A 22,043-nucleotide genomic window follows, 5' to 3' on the forward strand; every position below is an offset into this window, starting at 1 on the left:
TTATATTTTTCCTGTTGAATTTACTGTTTTATCTCCATAGTTTTCCAAAACAGAACTCTTTTGTTCGTTGGCCTGCAATAAGCTACTGCGGATCAGCACCAGCTCAATTTGACTTTCAATCGAACAGCTACTGTCGTCCGGACAAGAGGAGATGCTGCAAAATGCCAACCTCCGTATAAAATTCAAGAGCTGCAGTGTAAAATGATCACGGCCAGTCTAAACCTTCAATCAGACGCTGTATTTTACAGCAAAACAGCGAGGAAGCTCAGCGACTAGCGAGAGAATTAACACAGACGCAGCATGTTAACAGGGAAAGGTCGGCCCTCCGTCACAGACAAGATGTGACCAAAAAATCTGTGAAATAAACAAGTGATTTCGAGCTTTTTGTTTTCGCCTATCTCACTTTGTTAAGAGGAGTGATGCCAAATTCTTATTGGAGGGACCAATTTATTAAACGTAGATCCAGCACTCGTAAAATTTTATTTTTATAAAATGTGTCGCCTTTTTTAGAAATTCCTTCTTGACTTCTCCGAGTCCGCACTTGGAAATGGATTCTATTAGTCCATTAGCTTGAATTTTCGTTGTAAATTTGGACATTATTTGCGCTGAAATTTTTTCTATTGAGTTAATTCAATGAAGCATCACTAATGAGTAATCAAAAATCACTACTGCCGTGCGGTTTCATGCAGGAGTGCAGCCGTGCATTACCAATTTCGTGCACCAATCAGCCCTGAATGAAACGCCTAGCATATTCTAGTAAGACCACCAATCAGCCGAGGATTAATCCTCCCGTCAGTAAACAGCTCATGACATCATCTTATTTTGAATATTAAGGTCTTTATACCACCATATACGGGAGTGACATGCATAGAACGTAATTCTTGTCCACCACTGAACATTACACCGAAACATCACTTCATACCCTGACAATAGCTCAAACTGTACCCAGCGGACAACAGGATGCCATCAATCAGCTCAGCTCGTCAGGGGAACTGCATGAAACCTGCCGTGCACCACCAGACCATGAATCGAGTATACTCCTGGGTTTAGCATCTGAGGTTAGGTTTCAGATAAAATATTTCTGTTCCAAAATCTACAGGCATTCCTTTCATGGCTAGAGCGATGATGAAGTGAACCCTCATTTTGACAGTCCGTCCACACGATGTCTTCTGTATCGCAGTAACTCTCCTAGTAATATTTCTATCAACTCAGCCTGCAGCACTGGTTCATTGAGTTCAGGTAAAAGCTGTTCCCAACGGCTGTCATCGTAGCTTAAAGCGGCTTCAACAACCCTGATTAATGCAGCTCGAGTAGCTGATAGATCTTAAATAATAGCGGTTTCAGTGTTTATTAGGCCGTAGGCCTGTCGCCGGTTTTTAACATAGCAGAACATTCACAGCTTGTTGCGGACTCGAACTCGCAACTCACTGCTACAATTAATTCTGCTGTGCTTAACCGCCCGGCCTCCTTGCCGATTCTGACCAGAAACTGGCACACAGAGCTGGGATCGAACCCGCGCCTCTCTGCCCCAATCTTAATACTCTGAACTGTAACCACTGGGCCACCCTGCTCTAACCATCTTCCGCTCTTTGTTTAGTAACGCGTGATATGTTAGCCTCTGATTGATTTCTTCTCTACCTCGCTCCCCTGCATAAATGAAGCGACTCTTGGTCTTCCGATTCACCGGGCTTATCTTCGCCAGTGTCGTACATGCGAGCTCGTTTCCTTTGCGGCTGGCCCTCGCCTCTCTCGGAACGCAGAATTTCTTCCCGTAGTAACGATAAGTTCAGTTCGACGGCATCCATTACAATACTTGATAACGATTCTACCTGTTCAACATGATTACGCCGAATTTATAATTTGCTCCAAACTGCTGTAGCTCTAAGACGTTCATGAAAGTTCATGCAAAGCTGTTCTAGCAACTGCTTCGGCTGTCACACACTCCTTGTGAGCTCGCAACTGGGTAGCCTCCAACAGGCAAATTTCTTCCTCTTCAGTCTTCATCACTCCCCAACACTTCACCACGCTGGGAGCTAGCATCTTCCTTCAGGGAAAGCCTCGTACTTCCTTCATTTCAACGAGATAAATTAAGCGTCCGTAAAATTTCAGCGTCCGTTGCAATGAAATTCGACTTTCGAAAGGCCCTTTTGCAGCAGTTGCTGAATCCAAATTACGGTTTAGGCGGTTAACAAATCAATTAATTTGCTTCGAGCAGCAGCGAAATTATCAAAGAATGCCCCAAGTAGAACCGATATATTTATATTTTAACCCAGTTTTTAATTGCGCTTGCAATAATTCTGCTTGCTTAAGATCAGATTTATTAACAACTTTCAGGCAAGTTGATTATTTCAGGGATCTATTACCTCTGTAATTTTATGATAATGTCATAACGAATCCTGCGCATAATAATTATGAAGCTAATGTACGAATATGCCTATTGAAGAAATATCCGTTCAGGCGCGCTTTTTACGTTGACTATTATTCGACAATCATTAAAAAAAAGAATCTCCTGTTTTTCCTACTCCCGTTAATAATGATAAGGCTCACGTATTGTAATGAAATACATATCGCTCCAAACACACATTTTAATTAAATAAAAGATTTAATTCCCACTTTACTCTCACTCAAGAACTTGGTACACACTGTTTGGCGTCTTTCAAATCAAATTCACACCAATTGCAAACCAAATTTCAATTTTTGACCCTTTCCAGAACTTTTTTGCTCTTATCTTTTACAATCTTCACTATGAATGAAATCTTAGTGGAGATTCTCCCCCAGTAAATTAGTATTCACTGAACAGCGGGACCTTTACATTAGTCAAGTTCCGGCTGTTTGCCACTGTAATACATTGATTGCATTTATTTGCTGTGCAATTAGACGTTGCTTTATGTTCGTCACTCAAGAAGCTGTAAAGTGCAGCATTTGAGCTTCGGTTAGCCCTCATTATTCAGAAACGTGTTCTCTGACTTTGTTAGTGCCTTGTTCATTCTAAATCAGTGACACTCACGATCAATAAAATGAAACAACCGATAATAGTTATAACACTGACTTGTATTTCGAAGAGCAGTAACAAATCATCGATGGCTATGAACAAAAGAAATACATCAACATGCATTGTATTCGGCAGCTGATGGTCTCTCGTAACTACAACGAAAAAACGCAGCTTTAACGCGCCAAATATCCAACATGTCACAGTCATCGTGAATTTAAACAAGTTAAATTTTTTTTTTCAAGGTAAAAAATTACTATCATAATCAATTTGGTTGAGAAAAGCCAGAACAAATAACAACATTCTCTGATTACTGAATTATTAGACCAGGGTTGGTTCGTTACGAGATGGTATAGAATTGTCTAAATTTCATCAAAACCATGCGGATTAGGTTGCAGTCTTCCGAAGAAAGACTTTAAATATTTACATGCATAATTCTCAATTACAAACCATCCATACAACACACACTGACGACTAAGAATATGACGGAAATATTGAACACTAAATGTTCATGTGCCTACAAGAATATCGATGAATACAACAAATCATTCATCAGTAAACTGCCTGGAATCAACTGACGAGCCTGAATTGTTAATGTAAATGGAGTGACATTCCGGTCATGTCAGAAGAAGGGCAGTTGAGTACATCGTACATCAGTAGTCATCTGACGAGTTCACATGTGAACTTCGCGAAAATTTTGTGAAAATCCGAAACGGCAATACAGTCAAGAAGCTATGTAAAGACAAATTACGCGCGCTGTCGTTCAATGTTCAATGCCTGACAAAATCGAAATACCAGGCAAACCCGAATTTATTATTGCCGACTGCACGACTATCAGCATTTACCTGCTGCAGTACCACATACAAGAATTTACGTTAACGCCTTGACTGAATTTCATAATGTAGAAAATGTCTAAAGATATTTCTATGAATTTTCGTCAGTTGCTTTTATATGACATTTACACTCCGTCATTTTTTAAATAACCTCGACTCGCACTATGGAAGGGAAAGATGTCCATCCTGAACAGCTGATGAAATCGACTGACGAAAGAGATCCTGCAAATAAGTAGTGAAATGAAGTAGTGCATGAAAGTAACGTGAAGTAGCATTTAGTTGCATAGCACAACCAAGATCACCGCACGGCCATTCAGAACGGAATAAAAATTCAGCAGTCTGTTTCAGAACTCAATAAATCTACTCAATTAATCAGAGTGGCCCAATAAGAACGACTCGCTCTGACTTTGTTCGCTATCACCCAAGTACACATACAAACATACAGCACAGAACATAGATAAGGAAACGCACTTTCGTAACATAATAATTTATATCCATAGACAACAAGTACGCTTTAAATACAGAGGAGATTTCAGCTCAGATAAACAAGAATTCAAGAACAAATGCACTATATACTAAACGTACTTGAATAATTTGATCCAATAAATAATAATGCACTGATTATAGAATCAAGAAAATAAGACATCATATACAAAATATAGTCAAATTGATCGAAGACGTCATCGCTCACAAACGATCACAACGCCATAATTTAGGCAAAAATATAACCGAAATTATCGTAGGTAACGAGCACGGCACATCCGCTGAAGACTACTATTGTCAGTGTCCGGACATAGGAACAATAGCATGAATATCAGGAGGGCAACGCACTCTCACAAACTCAGTAGATACGAAACAGAAAGTGGTTAGATAATGAAAGACGCAAATAAAACACGTATTTATCTTGCATGAACATGACAGCTTCTCGGATACTAAACAAATGGTTTAGTGCACAAGTAAACTGATCATTGAAATTCGATAGGCAGGATGACTTACCTCGACCAATAAAGATGACATAAAAAACTCTCATCACAAAAAAAAGTAACTTGAACAAGTAATTCCTAGCAAGGGCAGTGAAGCTGTAACATTACAAGTTTGATAATTGAAATAAACTTGAACAAGGAAACCGAACACGGCCATTGAAGTCCTAACATTACAAGTTCGTTCGATGAAAATTTGGACGATGCTGATGGAATGTTTGGGGGAGTTCCAGATCGAGACTGAAGCCAATTGATTCAGGCCAAGTCCAGGGATCTCACAAATAATTCAGTAAATGAATAATATTACAAATACACGCAAAATTTAATAGTATAATATTTCGTCACAATTTTTCAAAAGAAACTTTATACAACAGGTAAAATTAATTCCAAAAAACGAGCGACAAGGAGTTATTATAAACAACCAATTCAGGCGGCAGATGACGAATACTGTAGCATAGAAAAAAGCTTGCACGGTGAGTTTTCATTCTCAATATTGAGTATTGTCCTGTAAAAGATGCTCCTCACTCCCGTTCTCCCGAAAAAAAACGGAATTTATACAACAATTTCCTAGACTCTCAACGACTGGAGGGCAACCGAACGCATGCTAGCGGTTCCTACCCAGGAAGTAACACCATTCCTACCGCGACCAAGAGAAAATTGACCTACTAAAATCCTACCCTCCAACCCCCCGAGAAATACATTATCAACTGAACATTGACTGTGTCCATTAATACATGAAAGTGTGCTGAATAGCTAGAAGGAAAATAGTGGCTAGCTACATAGAACACCTCCATTCAAAGAAGCACGCCCGATTTACACGCAACATGTGCAGAATTAAAAATAACAGAAAGAACAAGAATTAAATTAACACCAGCCATCATCTCTTGAGCTCGCACGAACGTGAAATGAAAGAAACATGCGCTTCAAACACTGCGTTCAAATACATTCGTGGTGTGTAGCTTGCACGTAGCACAAATAAGGGCCACAGAGAAACAATAAATTTCCAGCTTTTGGAAAACGAGAACATCATGCACACTGGCTCAAAAGCTCAGCCAATTAGCATTGAGAAGAAAAGAAGTCTTGCATGCAGAAGGAGGGGAGGGAGTAACTTAACAAATAACTCCAGCATCCTTGTGTGAGTAATGCCTACAAATGCTTGGGTAAGAGCATGTCGCGCTGGGCATCACCCTCTATCGTGGCGTTCATAGCATTGAGCTGGCAAGGGATGCTCAGAACAGACGAAGAAATTACAACAAAGTGAAATTGTAATGAACAATCTAGACCATAAAAACAAAAGAACGCTAAGTAATTAACTCTGGTTCAAAAAATACGTTCAATTAACAACAGTTCAGTAATTAGTCACTATGATACATCTTATACTATTAATCGTAGCTATGTAAAGTGGCCAGTTACCACCGGCCAACCATATTATTCATAGAGAAGAAGAGGCCAAACATCAACACGACTGACAGACCAAAGGGTATGTACGCCAGAGCACATAAGCTCTAGCGCACATCATACGCTCGCTTGATCGCCTCTTACAAATCTATGATACACAATCGAGATTGTATGTTTTAAATATTATTAGTAATTGATTTGCTAATTACTAGGATAAACGATGGTTCATATCAGCATCAGGGCTCACTCACATCCATTAGAGCTAGGTAGTAATAAAAGGACTCTATAAACAGCTCTCTAATGACAACTTCTTACGAACAAAAACTCTTCAAACGCAATAGTTACGTCACTGCCTTGAACGCTAAACAAATGAGTTTGAAGTGTAGAAAAAATGTTCGGGAAATATTGGCATGCATCTCAGGGGAAACTCGCAACTTTTTCTGAAATTTCTCCCTCAGGAGGACGAGATCTTTTGGCAATTGACAAGCAGAAGCTTGATCGAGATGACATCGTCCCTGAACGACTGCTTCACAGTCTCATAATACAAATCAAATATCTTGCAAGCACCCATTTCAAATACAATAATGATAAGTATATGGAGAAGCGCAACCGTTCTCATGAATCAACGTGGAATTATTCAGCAAAGAAAATGTTTCCTGATTTGATTGCGTATGTGATATGAAATGTTTGACTAAAAATATTGTTCATGCAAAAAATAGGCTCCAAGCGAAGATATTAGAATGAAGCAACAACTGAGCATTAGGGCGTTTGGAACCCTAGTTGGAGTTGCGAAAGAACCTCGGGTCAAAAATTTACTCGAGTCAGCTGGAGTAGGGACTTTTTCTTGGCCATGGTAATATTTCAAAATAATCAGTTGCCAGTGAGAGAAAAAATATAAAAAAATTACCAGGTGATCTATGACAATGCAAAAGATATCGCTCTAGTAGCGGAGGTCCTGGAAGATAGATCGACAACACATGCGTGCCTCACACGTGTCGTTCTAGATCATGTAGAAGACCAAAATACATTTTAATTCTCTCAATTAACTACTAACCTATTACTGTATGGTTAAAATTCAGCCAGTCAAGAACAGTCGAGATTAAAGTTATTGATACACAACTCTTCCATGACACACATATCCTCAACAACGATGAACACTTTACTATCATAAACACTACGGTAGGTGCAATCTCGACGAGAAACCAAATTCATGATGAGCCAAAATACTGGAGTTTATTTGACCAGCCATACAAACAGGCGTCTCAACTTGACAGCAACATAGCAATCAAAAGGCTTACGGAAGTCGTTAGAAACCAGATATTTTGATGACTAATGACTGATAATCTTAACATCGAGATATCCAAAATATAAACTTAATAAACACGCACGTCTCAAATGAATAAAGACAGTGCATTTTAGTAATAAATAATTTCTCTTCAACAACATCCGCAGGCTATGGGAGAACAACGAAATAATGAACTCAAACTCTGTACAACTTTTGATTAAACAAAACCCAGATTCTAGATTTCTTTAACGTCAGAATTTCAAGCGACATTTCAAATAGAAACTGAATCATACCGCACCAAGAAATTTCTTGCTATCTCAGCCTGCATATTTCACAGGGAAGGGTGACACTACAACGCTAAATGCCTATTCAATGCAATGATAAGCTTTGGCGCAGTGCAAACTACCGCAATACACAAGAGGCTCATGAAAGCAGTTCGGTCTACAGAAACCTTAGTCCCAATATACAGGAGCTCACACTTAATATTTAGCATCAGCACCCTCGAACTAAACTCACATTTTTACAATGCCGACAACATGAGGGATGGGTAAGCTTGATAAGAGTTGCTTATCAAGTAACGAAGGAAATGAAGGTGTCACTTCTTGCCTATTATTAAAGTGAACTTGATCACGGATCAGTAGAGCGGGCAGGACGTCTTATACAGTTTGTGCAGCGATTACGTCCCGTTGATGAGGATTAGACGTCATTGCCTAAACGAGTATTGCAGCTGAATCATGGATGGATGGATCCTCGACCGTGGCAATTGGCATAGGTGCAGTTACATGCGTCATGGTCAACAAATACTGAGAAAATGTCACATACTGCAACAGGAATCGCGCGACGTCAATATTATCGGGAGGACTTGACCCAAACAATGGGCCGATGAGATGGAGGGAAGGAAGCTTCCACATCTCGAGTGTTATGAGATGAGCTTAGAACTGCTGCGACAGGAGGTTGCACAATATCTTGGCCGTGCCGTCCTTGCTCGCTCGGATCGTTAGTCGGTACATCTGCAATCCAATAATTGAAACTTTGAAGGCGCAACGACACTTTTGCAAGACATGATAGCATCCCATCGGTCAATCTAAGAATCCTCATAGTTATAACAGTGGTATTACTATCAGTTTATAAAAGTAAAGCAGTAACGATTTACATCGACGCCAGCGTTTGTGAAGAAGAGGAGACGAGCTCAAAACGGCTCACTTTCATATGCATAAATATCAATTGTCGGATAACGCAATGCGAGTAAGCAATTGATTACAAAAAGAGATCCAAGTTTACCAAGTAAAGCCAATTGAATCCAGCATCAGCTGCAAATATTCCTATAAATATGAAGGCAGCTCAACAGAATTTAGTAGATCTGAACAATGTGTGCTCAGGGAAACTGTACTAATTCTTACGCTTCACACACGAGACCAAGTGTTACCGTTTCTCAGAGGGGCACGGGGCAGGTTGTCAATATTGAAGAATTTTTTCATTTCAAACTTTCTAGTCGCATTATATTTTGTATGCAAGCAAGCCCAAAGTATGTAAACAAAACAATTTTTCTACGTAATGCTCTCCAAAAATCATGTTATCAGCAAGAAAAAATCCACAATAAATATATTACCATATAAATGATTAATAAATATTTCAATAAGAATTGAACGGACCTGCGCCTGTCGGTTGGGTTCGAGTCTCATGAGGCAGCCGATCTGCTGCGTGCGGGTATGCAAGATGCCAGCGCACACGAAGTTCTCGGGGTTAGGGTCGATGCCCTCCAGGATCTGCATGCCAAAGCCCATGACTTTGGTCCTGATGCTCCCTGACTCCATGGGGCAGGTCGTCTTGAAAATCTGCTGTGACTCTTGAGATGGGCTGAGAGAAACGGTACAGCCTTGATTACATTTCGTAGACAAATTACCAGGAAGTCTACATAGAGAAATAACATAAGTATTGGAAAGTTCAAGGATTCTCAGGTAAGTTTCACAGCCCCACCAGGGAGTGGGCATTAATTTTTTCAGTCACTATCAACAATATTTTTTACTGTATTGACAAAGCAAAATTCAAAAAAGGAAAACCTTTCCGGGGTAACAGGATTCAGACGAAACCATTTCTGAATCTAGATATAAATTACGGTGAGAATTGTTGTTTCCAAAGTTATGTATTTGATGCTTGGAAACATCATTGATCATAAATTTACACCCAGTTAACATTTTTTCGGAAAACAGACTCTCCGACTTTTCTGTTATATTTCTATCATCATATCTATAGTTGTTCAATAAACCCCAGGAAATGACCACGTTATCTATATTAAATAGCATATTGTTTCTTATGAATGCACATATTAAGGTGACAGGGGCTCTTTCATGAAATTAATTATTTTCAAACTTACATACAACCCCCGACAATGATCATAATCTAACAACTCAATACAACATAAAAATATGGCAGATAAATTTAGTAACTACATCGTTATTAACTCTCATTGGTAGCAAGAATAAAAGAAAGATTTGCACCTGGAGAGATTTTTCCATCGCGCAAAGAATGATTCGCCATTCATGTCGGTAGGCTCGAAGAATTTGTTGATGGAGAGCGGCAGCTTGAGAGACAAGCGCTGTGGCACGGAGCCGTACGTGAAGCACACTAGCATCTCGGGTAAATCTGCTCACACACAACGAAATTAATACAGATCGCCGACTGAGTTTCTTAAACAAAACAAATCACACACAACAAAATTAATACAGATCGACGACTGAGTTTCTTAAACAAAAAAAAAACGTGTGACGCAAATACGGTTATGCCGAATATCTTACCAATTTTACAATATAATACATAATAATTAACAATTAATATTAATAATGTATGTAATGTATTATATTAATATAATTAATATAATACATGATATCATAGCAGTGGGTATTATTAAATTACATGACAAAATTAGCGCAAAAACACCATGTGCTAATATGCGTAATTTTTCACCCACTTATGGAAGAGTGTAGGGTCCAGTCACTTGAGAACCTAATAGTTTAATTTTGTTAGAATGATGAAGTATGACAGTTAAAATGATCGAAGAGAATTGTTTGCTTTTTATTGAAATGTTTGAAGTAGAAAGAAAGGGCTGACTAAAAAAAAGAAGAACAGAAGTTTCTACAACAAACCAAACCGGAAATTAGGGCGTCCCTCACCCTCAGTCATTTAAAAACCTGGCTTTTACAGCATTATAATTTGAAGAGAAATTAATATCAAGGGAATCAGTAAAAGATTAAATTGCAAGCTGTGAATGAGCTGGCTACTGTAGGCGAATATGAAGGTCTAAAACAAGAATTAGATACCTAGTAAAAGCGTGTTCTCTAATGCTTCAGAAAACAGTTTTCAGCTTCGTTACGAATGTCAAAAATAGGAAGGAATTATGAGGTGGCCTTACCCTCGAAGTGATCGATACACTCGCAGTTGACGAACTGTTGCACCTGAGCACCCGCCTCTATGGTGCTCTCGACAGGCTTCACTTGTACGCTCACCCGACCTGAGTCAGCCGAGCTAATGCTCACGCTCGGCAGGAAGCCCTGCAAAATAATACGCGTTTGGGAATGGCCAACTGTGCCGAAAATATATGGGGAAAGATGTCACGTTATTATAAATTTTTTAATTTGGGATAACAATAAATACAAATGTTGCAAAGCAGGCAATGGAATACCGTACATATTAGTAAAATCTCATTCTCTTATTCTAACTGCTACTTACTTGCGGAGCATAGCACACATCTTACTTCAAACGAATTATAATTTTGTGAACTACAAGCCTCTACATTGACGAGAATTAAGCCTAAAAAATTGATAATCACTTCCAAAGAATAATAAATTTATCAAGTTTACAAGTTTACTGATTCTAGGAACAACTTGAACCTCTGTGCCACCTTTACTGAGCCCAACATCTTCAAATAATCTTAAAAAATAAATATCAATCGTTATAATCAATATCTACTGTACGGAAACATTTTCAGGTGAAACCATCAAGCCGAGTGTATTTAGAGACACTTGCATCAATTCAGCACTACCATAATTGTAGTAATACATTCAAGAGACAAAAGTGTTGTGACGAGAAATGCACCCGAGAGGGCTCCTACGTACCTGGAGAGGCATGGAAGTTTTGTTGCCATAGAAGACGCCGATGCGGCCTAAGTTCTGTCTGAACTCGGACTTCACGCCGATCTGGATGATGTCATTTTCATAAAGAACGCCGTTGTTCTTACAAACAAACCTGAACAAAAAAGATCAATATTCATTATGATTCATTATGCCTCTGACGCTTAGGCCTAGAAGAATGAGATACTCAAAACTACAAAACCAGTTCTTCAAGACGTTGCAATAAATCAATGAAATTATTCAAATTAAAATGAGAAGAAGAAAGTGATCTCAAACGATTTGCCAAGCCATAATAATGGTAACTCCTGAAGACGTTACGGCACAAAGAGTTAGCATGGAAATAATACCAACATAAAGATTCAGACCTGATAAGATTATTACGTAAACTCGTATACGTTTGTGACACTGACTTTTTGATATTGTCGGTGACACCAGAAGTTAGTGTGGCGGGAGAAGCGGAGTTAGTACCGTTGGTGGCTACCGACGGCATAGAGCTGTTGTTGCTGCTACTGTACAGGTCACCGAGCACGTCTACCAGCACTCCTGCTCGGTGGATAACTCGTGAGGCATTTTTATCGTGCAAAATTCAATGTTACGTTAATATACATTTCTAAAAAAATGATACTTTGTAAAAAGAAAATCAATAACTTCTATTGAATACGTACTCGTTTGAATATTTTTCATATAGATTTACATATCTAGAATACAAGTCCAAAATATGGAAGTTAGCTAATTTTGTAATGAAGCATCATTATAAGTTTGTGAAGGTAGAAGGCCGATGACTTTGAATCCTGGATATTCAAAGGTTGGCAATGCCACAAAATATTGTATATCTCAAAAGAAATTATTGGCTTGTAATGGGAAAAGTGAACAGCTTGTACGATAACAAAGAGTTTAGTAGGTACGTCGGTAGTAGAATCCGAAATATTTCGAATCTCCTAAAAAAATACACGGAAAAAATGTCAACTTAAACATAAAACGGCAAATAAGCAAGAGAAAAAAATTATCCACGGAATATATTTAATAACAAATCAAAAAATCGCCCAGCAGTCGAGATACTAACAGATTGTCCACTGCAGGAATGATTGCAAGGTTAGATCCAAATATCACGTCTCACCTGTGTTGGAGCTGCTGTTGTTCTGGCTGTTCACTGGAGGAGTGCTTATACCGAACAGGTCGGCGCTGCTGTTCTTCGCGTTCTTGTCATTGGTTGAGTTTTTGACAGCACCTTTAAAACCAAAGTTTGGACATTATTTTGCTGAAGCTCTGGTTTCTTCAACAGAAGGGGGCCAAAATTTAAACGCATTGCACTATAAAAGGCTTTATTTAATTTATATGTAAATAAAACTCAATTAAACCCAAGTCAGAAACAACAGCAACAAAATGAAAATTAGAAACCAGACCTGCAGCAACAGCAGCAGCGGCCCCACCAGCACCACCAGCAGCACGCGCCTCCTTATGCGCCTCCTGCGCACTCATGCGTCCGCTCTTCTTCTTCAGCACTGCAAGGATGGAGGACTCCTTCTCAGCAAACGGCGGCATCTCCTCCAGCACCGTCGCCTGCACACACCAATCACGGATAACAAATGTTGCTTATCAATATTATACATTATCACGGCTAACAAATGTTCCTTGTAAATATGATACATAATCATGGCTAACAAATGTTCCTTATCAATATTATACATAATCATGGCTAACAAATGTTCCTTATAAATATGATACATAATCATGGCTAACAAATGTTCCTTATAAATATGATACATAATCACGGCTAACAAATGTTGCTTATCAATATTATACATATCTCATAATCACGGCTAACAAATCTTGCTTATCACTATAGTAAATTGTTCTCTTTTCAAACTCACGACGCGGTAACACTCTGGATGAAGGAGTGACGGAAGAACATTCCTACCAACAATTTAAGCCTATATAATAGTTGAGCGGTAGCTTTACTAGGAAATGAATGACGAAACTAGCCAAATAATTGATTTTACAAATGTAGTTTTCGCCACAACTGTAGTGTTAGGTGTTAATCTCTTGATCAGTTCTGAGTTGTCTCAGTCACAGCGTTGAAAGCTATGACAGCATTTTTAAAGTAACTAGAGATGCAACATAAAATGTGCATATTACTTCACCAGAATAACATCATGAATGGCTTGGAATCGTGGGTCACCATCAAATTAAATAAAAGAGATTATTAAACTTCGGTCTACAGTGCGCTTTTACCCATAGGTAGTATAAAAACGGCCGACCAAAAAATGCGAGTTGGTAGCGTTCAAATATCTGAGACATGAAGCCACTGCATAGTAATGCATATATATAATATGCATATAATATTGTGGCACGGTATACAAGTGCATGATAGGACAATATTGTGGCACGGTATACAAGTGCATGATAGGACAATATTGTGGCACGGTATACAAGTGCATGATAAGACAATATTGTGACATAATATAGAAGGAAAACCACAAACAGTTCAGGAAAAGCACAAACAGTTCAGGGAAAGCACAAACAGTTCAGGAAAATCACAAACAGTTCAGGGAAAGCACAAACAGTTCAGGGAAAGCACAAACAGTTCAGGGAAAGCACAAACAGTTCAGAGAAAGTACTCACGAGGACGTCCGTGGAAGTGACCAGACTAAGATGCAAGTATTCAGAGGCGCGCTGCTGCAGTTCAGCGTCGGAGCAGCGCAGGTTAGAGTCGCACTTCAATATGTTCTGAATTTCAGTTTTGATCTCAGGGAAAAGATTGATGAACTTAATGTAGGTTGTGAGAAGCAGGGCACGAGTACTCGCTGAACACAGGTGGTACTGTAATGAATGAAGGTGTATGAGATAAGTAGAGCATTTTATACATTTAAAAATTTCATTTCGAAATCAAGTCGTAAGGTTAAATATAATATTAGAGATAACAATTTATTGAAGCCCCTCACTTACCCACATATCAAGAACATGCTAAGCACACCAGACTCTATTCGGGTGCAAGAAAGACGTTGAAATCAAATTATAAAGTTATCATGGCACAGAAAATTGAAAGAGCAAACTGACCTTAGAGTGTAGAAGCTGGAACTGGACCTGAGGAGCGGACCGCTTGTCCCCTGCTATCAGATTACCAAACTCGCCCAGGATGTAGCCTCCAACTTTAACCATATTCTCGTGGCACGCAGGAGCTTGTAGAGCCTGCAATAAAGTCGAATAATAATTCAAATACAAATATAAAACTTTCATGGACCTAGCGGTTGGCTGGTCTCCACACTCTTAGCTAATGAAAGAAATATTATCGCCCCTAACAGTTAAGAGACATAGGTAATTATGTCTGCTTAAAATCCTTAATCTTTCTTAATCTTCCTATGCTTCAATCTTTGCAATCTCCTAACGAACTAAAACTAAGTTGAGAATTTAACAACTGTAAGATATATGCAATCTCCTAACGAACTAAAACTTGAGAATTTAACAACTGCAGGCTATAATAAATCACAAGATAGTCGTGCGCAAAGTTTTAATTGTGGCTAACTTGAAATAAACGAAATAAATATTATTAATTATAAATTAATGTAATTATAAATCACAAACTTCACGAGTAGTAACGAAGACTAGGACAGCCTTCTCACGCGAGTTACCTGCCTTACTGGTCACATGAATATTGAAAGTTAAAGATTTATTGACCTACACGAGGTTATTATCTCCGTCACTTGTATTCACATTAGTGGGGATTTCCCAATTCGCGGTTCAGTGAAGAGGATTACCACATGTTTACACAATTTATTCGTGAAACTTCATCATCAAAAAACGAATTTATCATGAATTCGTGAATCACCATCATCAAAAAATTAATTTATCACGAATTCGTGAATCACCATCATCAAATAATGAATTTATCACGAATTTGTGAATCACCATAAAAAATGAATTTACATATCAATCTCATTGTTTCTTGATCAGCTAATTTCAGTAACTTTTCTAGCTAGCCACGACAAAATATGTATAACTCAAACTTCGTATGAATTAGACATCATAAACTGATTTCAATTTGAGTAGACTGGGATCTAACCTCGAAGACGGTTTTAGCAGCGTATCCCTGGACGTCCTCCCTGTTAACAACAATCTGGATGACGCGGTACCAGACCTCCTCACTCACGTAGTCTCCGGCTATGCGGATCAGGTTCAGGATCACATCCACGTACCAAGTGTAGTCACCAGCGTATTTCTCCGCAAGTATGGCAACTTTCAGAACCTAGAGTGAAACGGGAATTTTGAAGATAGTTTCAGACACTTTAGTAATCAACTTGTTGACTAAATTACCGCATTGTTTTTCTGTACTTAATTTTAAGCAACCAATTATGTAGAAAGAAACATAAATTTGAAGTTAATTTTGGATCATGAAGACAGAAATTCGTTTTCAGACTGGGCGAGTGCAGAACGAACTGCATGGTGATAATAAACTATTCACTTCAGCTGTACTAAGTTAGTTCAATTATGAAAAATTACTAACTTAACTGAAGTATATAAATGATTTCATCTGAGATTAGTCTTTCATTTACCGATAATTTAACTAGAATTTTATAGTTCATTTACAGATAATTTAACTATGTACATTGCAATACTGGGATATCATACAGAGATAAGTGAATTTGCATTACATATTGTGATCCCATTTACGGATAATTCAAGCAGAATTCGATATTGTGCTTACATGTACAGATAATTGAACTACGAGACACTGACCATCTCCTCCCTGATGGAGTAGTCGGCACTCTCCAGGTAGTTGAGCATCTCGTGTACGATCTGCTCGGCGTTGGTGCGATCACACATCGCGTAGAGCAAATCCACGGCGCGCTGCCGCACACTTACATCTCGCTCAGTCTGCCATGAAAAAATTATATTCTTTATTCTCTCAAGTTTGGTTTTCATACACATGATGTAAATTCCCAGTTTCCTTCCAAATTTAGAAAATGATTCTTTTCCTTATACTTGAAATAAGACTTTGAGATCTTAAACAACTGAATTTTTATAATTTAGCTTTATTCAATTTGTGAATAGCTTCAATAAACGAACATAGGTGTGAATAGATGTCAAATAGTGTGCCTTCTATTAGAAAGTTGCTATTAAATCAGGATCATATTTATAAGCCTTCATTCAAAGTGAATCTCAAACGCAACGTCAAATATGTTACGATGGCTACCACAAAAATAAATTCAAATAAAGTTAGCCTTTAATAAGAATTTTAGGGGTGATTCGAAAAAGCAAACTAAACATTTCCAAGATGTATCTTTCCGTCCTCACGCTCGAAACGTCATCAATTCACATGACGGCACTATGTATTGATAAGGAAGAGATTAAGGAGACGCAAATACGCACTACGTATTGATAAAGACGAGGTTAAGGAGAAACAAATAAGCGGGAGTTGAGAGCGGACACCTTAAGAGAGTTGATGACCGTCTCCTGGTGTTTTTTGACCGCCTCGTGCGAGAACTCTGAAGTGGCCAGCAAGCACATGGTCTCCAGGGCGAGGTAGCGCAGGTTCGTTTCACGGTGAGACAAAAACTGTCCAAGTTGGTTGCAGGCTCGAACCAGCAGCGCAGCCTCACTGACCATAACAAACATCGTTAATGTTTTGATCAGATATTGAGAACGAAAATTTTGGAAGGGAATCAGTATATAGTCAAAGCTTATCTTATATAGGTGAGACAAGATGGTATTTAATGGTCGTTATAAAAGTTGAGACAAGACAAATTTTTTTTTAATAATAGTAGTTATGATCTAGAGAAGCTGAAGTTTATGTGATAGATTCCTGAAGCAAATAATTAAACTGAAACATTTGAAGACATTGCAGTACCCTGGCTATCATAAGGCGCTAACCTGTCAGAATGGATGATAATACTAATTGCCTCGAACAGAACAGCGTTCTTGGCGTTTGAGTGCTGGACCTGGAAAAGAAGAAATTAATCAGACGCAACTAAAAAAATACAGTACATTGCCATGAATAAATTGTAAAGATGTGAACTGACATCATCCAAAAAACAGTGGGGCTACCTGACCAACAAATAATCACTAGCTTTGCTCACAGTCATTTGTGGAACTTGGAAGAGAAAAGATATTTTGACAAAATTGAAACCATGATGACTACCAGCAAATAATTTTATAGTGGAACTAATTACCGGGATATTTCATGAAAACTTCACTCTATTCTAAAAGAAACATTGGGAGAAATGATGAAACAAACTAATTCTTTTGGGAAGCACACGTAAAGATATCAAAAAAGGTAAACTTCATCCTAATTCAAAAGTTGTGGACCACCATTAATGAGCAACCAATTACCCTATTCTAGTACAATTTAATCACAAAACATTCTTAGCAAACAAACAAAAACTTGAAAAGGCAAACCTTTTTAGACTTGGGAGGTTCCTGAGCTTTATTGAGGATAGCATCGAGGCACTCATTAAGCCTGCCTCGAACGCCTGGGTCCTCGGGGGGCGGGTAATGTTGTAACAATCGCAGCAACTTCACGGAGAGCCACGGTGCCGGCACAAAATAATATGTGTAGTCCTGTAGGTCCGTGTAGCTTGCTGTGATTATCTGTCAAGAGTGAGAATGAGGAGTGAGTGCTGGATATTTATAATTATGGTTCCAGGCCAACGTACTCCAACCGTGCATGCTATAACAGAATAATTGTACATTGGTAATATTATGGTCTTAAGGACACATTATTTTTCAACTCCTTAGGCTACTTCAGGGTGAGAAATATTTTAACCAACATGAATGTGGCACAATTTCACACAAATTAATAGAATGATTGCCTTGGGCTCAAAGAGAACTGATTGTCTCGGGCTCTTGAAGAACAGTTAAATTAATCCAAGAGGCAGCTGATCACAACCAGTTATACTGTATGCAATCTGCTGAGGTATGAAACAACCACCAGCAAGGACCCAAGTTTCCAGCCAATCCACTGTGAAGCAAGGACATACAACTGCATCTTATTTGCTTTACTCACTCTGGGACGTAGTCCTTGCACAGGCAACACGACACGCAGCCTATGTCTCAAGCCAACCCACTGAGTTTTGAACGCACAATTGCCGGGTATTTCCTTTACTCACTCTGAAACTTGAGGCTGGCACCAGCAGAACGAAGTTCAAGTCTCCAGCCTACTTCCTGAGGTATGAACACATAACTGCAGCTTATTTGATCTACTCACTCTACTGAGACGCGAGACTGCCAAAGAGACACAGCCCTTGTATTCATCAGGGTTGAGCTTGACGAGAGCCTCGATGAGGGAAGAAGCAGCTGTGACAACACCAAGGTGCTGGTCATTGAGCAGATGAATGATCCTGGACGTCCACTCCCCCCCTGGGATGATGTCAGGGTTTGTGCGGAAGAGACGCAACAAACACAGCGCAGCCGACTGCTTCACTACGTCCATGGTCTCTCTGTTTGATTTGATTTTGGACAAATTATTATTAAATCAATACTGATGGTTACTCATATGTTAAAAAAGCAAAAAATATTTTCCACAAATATCAATCTCTTGAAAAATTTTGTAATATTTTTTTACAAAAATCAAGAAAAAATGCACTTCATTCATAAAATTTGCTTGGTGCTGAGAAAAATTTAAGTTGCATTGGAGAGGATCTTGTTCCTCTGTATAAACACCATGTTACCAAAATTTCGATTTTTCTTAATGATTAACTATACGCATAATTGCAGATTCTTTCACTTCATTTCCTAATGGCCCCCAGAAATATTTTATTTCTATTTTGCTCTCTTCTGTCGGTTCATATCAAATTTAGAAGCTGAAAACATTATGGTACCCAGGATAGCAAATAATTTCCAACCAAAAACTAAATCTATATCTCAAAAACCCTAGTATAGGTGGTAGTCAATGAACCACCAAAAATTGAGCCTTAGTCTCACCCTGATACCAGAAGCTTAGGAATATCGTGGCCAAAAGCTTCAGCCATTTCCTTGCTGCCGATATTGGCAATGCATTGGAGGGCAAGATTCACATGCACAGGGTTGCGGCTGTTCAAATCATTCTTGATGTTCTGAACAATGAGCTTGATGAGGTCACTGTTTGTGTTCACGAGCACAGAGATGAACAAGTAGCCCTGGAAAATAAAATCAGCAAATAATTACCACATTCCCTATGGAACAGCCTAATTTTTGCAATTGCGTTACATAAATTGTAAATATACTATCAAATAAATTTAGCTGAATATTATTTCCAAAATTAAACAATTTCCTGACCACTTTATCAAAAAAATTTGCTCAAGATTTCATTTAACTTCATATTTCAGCTACAGAAATTATAATCACTATTCACTATCAAATCAAATTTCAGCATAAGTAAAAAGTTTGCACTCAACAAACAACTATAACAGTTAGCTTCAAGAAAGCTCAACACAACACATGACACTCACTATTTGCTTCTCAGTATATTTGTTGGAAGAGAGGAGATTGACAGCCTCCATGTGACCAAAGTCAATGTCATGGCCTAGCAAGAAAATGAAGAGCAGCTTGCAGACATACTTCTTCTTTTGGTATCCATCAAGCGTTTTATCTCCCTTAAATTTGGACCGGATATTGGCAAGCTCTTTGTTGATCCGCTTCACTTCATTCTCCTTACTTTTGCCTGGCAAGTAGACAAATTTTTATGTACAAAGGTATATTGTGAGGAAATAGAAATCATTGCTTTAGAGATGCTAGCAGGAAAGTAAAAAAATAAAAAATAGAAAATGACCAATTTTAAACATATATGTACTACCTACTCTTCTTATATTTACATAGGTATACTGTTGTACCATCATAAAATAGTAAAAATAACCAGAAATTTCAAGTTCAGTGATAATTTTCATCTTGTAAATTGCATTTTGCATCCAAGATACAGAAATTGAAAAGCATAAGGTCCCACCCCAAGAAGCTTTTATTTTAAATTGAAATCAAATGACAACTCTGTGCTTTTAACTATACAAGGCAAGGCAGAACCTAAAATCCAGATCATACAAGACCTTAAACAATAGCTTCTCATAACCAAGATGAGACCTCAATTCAAAGATTTTCAGAGCAGAATCAAAGGTTCAAAAACTTGAAGGTTCAATAAAATTGCAACTAAGCCAAGGAGCTAGCACATCAGCAGAATGGGACCAAATGTTTACACATTTACAGTGTGAGACCAAAAATTTACACATTTACTGGTTGGGACCAAAAATTCACACATTTACAGGATGGGACCAAAGGTTTACACATTGCAGGGTTGGACCTAAAGTCTACACATTGCTGGGTAAGATTAATAACCTACGTTGATCAGATGCAACTTGCGGTATGCATAGGTAGCACTTTTTTTCAAATAGAAGATATTTCCAACTCACAATTTCTGATGTCAGAAATGAAGACAGCAAGGCCTCGCATGCCATCTCCTCTGACAGCTGGCATCTTGAGGCCTTCTAAGTCAGTGGTTCAGCAACTGGAAATGTGGTTGGTTAATTTAAAACACAAAACCAACAATCTTTATGAAAAATTTTGCCTCTTTACCCGAGTTGATCAGTACGTAGATAAGTCAAAAAATCAGAATAGGAATGAAACTTTCACACACCAAAATCTTCCACAAATCAATTGAACTCAAACTTTAGACAAATCCTGAATGTAGATAGATAATATACACATATATCCATATGAAATAATTTCATACATTTATATTGACATTAATGCAGTAAAAGTAACTTCTATGTTTTACTCTCATAAGAAAGATGGTAATAAAGGGAATGATGGTACCTGCACACAAATTAATGGTACCTCCACATTAATATTTTTGCTAAGATTTAAGATTTCATACATAAGAAAACTCATATGAGAACAAATTAGCAATTTTGCAGCAACAAAATATTTGTATGAATAAAAATTTTAATCTAGGGTTGAGATGACAGATTGAGCAGATGCCAATATCTCTAGCTATATGGGCCTAGTGGACAGTCTGGTTTAGGCATGGAGAAGATCTAGTCCCAAGGCAATCAAGATTGGAAAATTACAAATTATTTTCTAAATCTTGCAACTCTAAAGTGACGTATTTTCAATCTTTTAGGAATCTTACCACTGGATAATCTAATTTTGAGAATATATATTAAATAAAGTAAGAATAAATATAAGTGCATCAAAATTCTTCATGAGAAAATGTTTTCATTGTCAAACATAATTACTAACATGCATTAAAGAGATGAAATATTAAGATATAAGGTCTGATCTTATACTTCAAGACATCATTCGAACTGTTACTAATTTAATCCCATAAATAAACAGTTTGATTGTCCAATAACCAACTTCTCATTTCCCCCATACAGGTCAGAAGCCAGTATGCAGTGGGCATGCATAATGCCTCTCAGTTCCACCTGGAATAAGTGGAATTTAAGGGCAGCATTTTTATAAATAGCTGGC

General features: G+C 38.1%; 1 protein-coding gene across 1 annotated transcript; it reads right to left on the reverse strand.

The window, feature by feature from the left end:
• Positions 1 to 5,232: 5,232 nt before the first annotated feature.
• On the reverse strand, positions 5,233 to 21,078 carry LOC108670509 (AP-2 complex subunit alpha). Its single transcript, XM_018157984.2, has 19 exons — positions 20,984 to 21,078; positions 20,036 to 20,247; positions 19,530 to 19,723; positions 18,814 to 19,045; positions 18,006 to 18,197; positions 17,481 to 17,548; positions 17,040 to 17,208; positions 16,347 to 16,484; positions 15,673 to 15,855; positions 14,670 to 14,801; positions 14,235 to 14,432; positions 13,016 to 13,172; positions 12,730 to 12,840; positions 12,023 to 12,155; positions 11,598 to 11,727; positions 10,895 to 11,033; positions 9,984 to 10,128; positions 9,138 to 9,342; positions 5,233 to 8,495 (listed from the first exon to the last, which is right to left on the reverse strand). The coding sequence occupies exons 1-19, from the start codon at positions 21,045 to 21,047 to the stop codon at positions 8,418 to 8,420; spliced, it is 2,880 nt and encodes a 959-aa protein (XP_018013473.1). The 5' UTR covers positions 21,048 to 21,078; the 3' UTR covers positions 5,233 to 8,417.
• Positions 21,079 to 22,043: the final 965 nt, after the last annotated feature.

Source organism: Hyalella azteca, unplaced genomic scaffold (assembly GCF_000764305.2).
Source record: "Hyalella azteca isolate HAZT.00-mixed unplaced genomic scaffold, Hazt_2.0.2 contig1045, whole genome shotgun sequence".
In the NCBI taxonomy this organism is placed as follows: Eukaryota; Metazoa; Arthropoda; class Malacostraca; order Amphipoda; family Hyalellidae; genus Hyalella; species Hyalella azteca.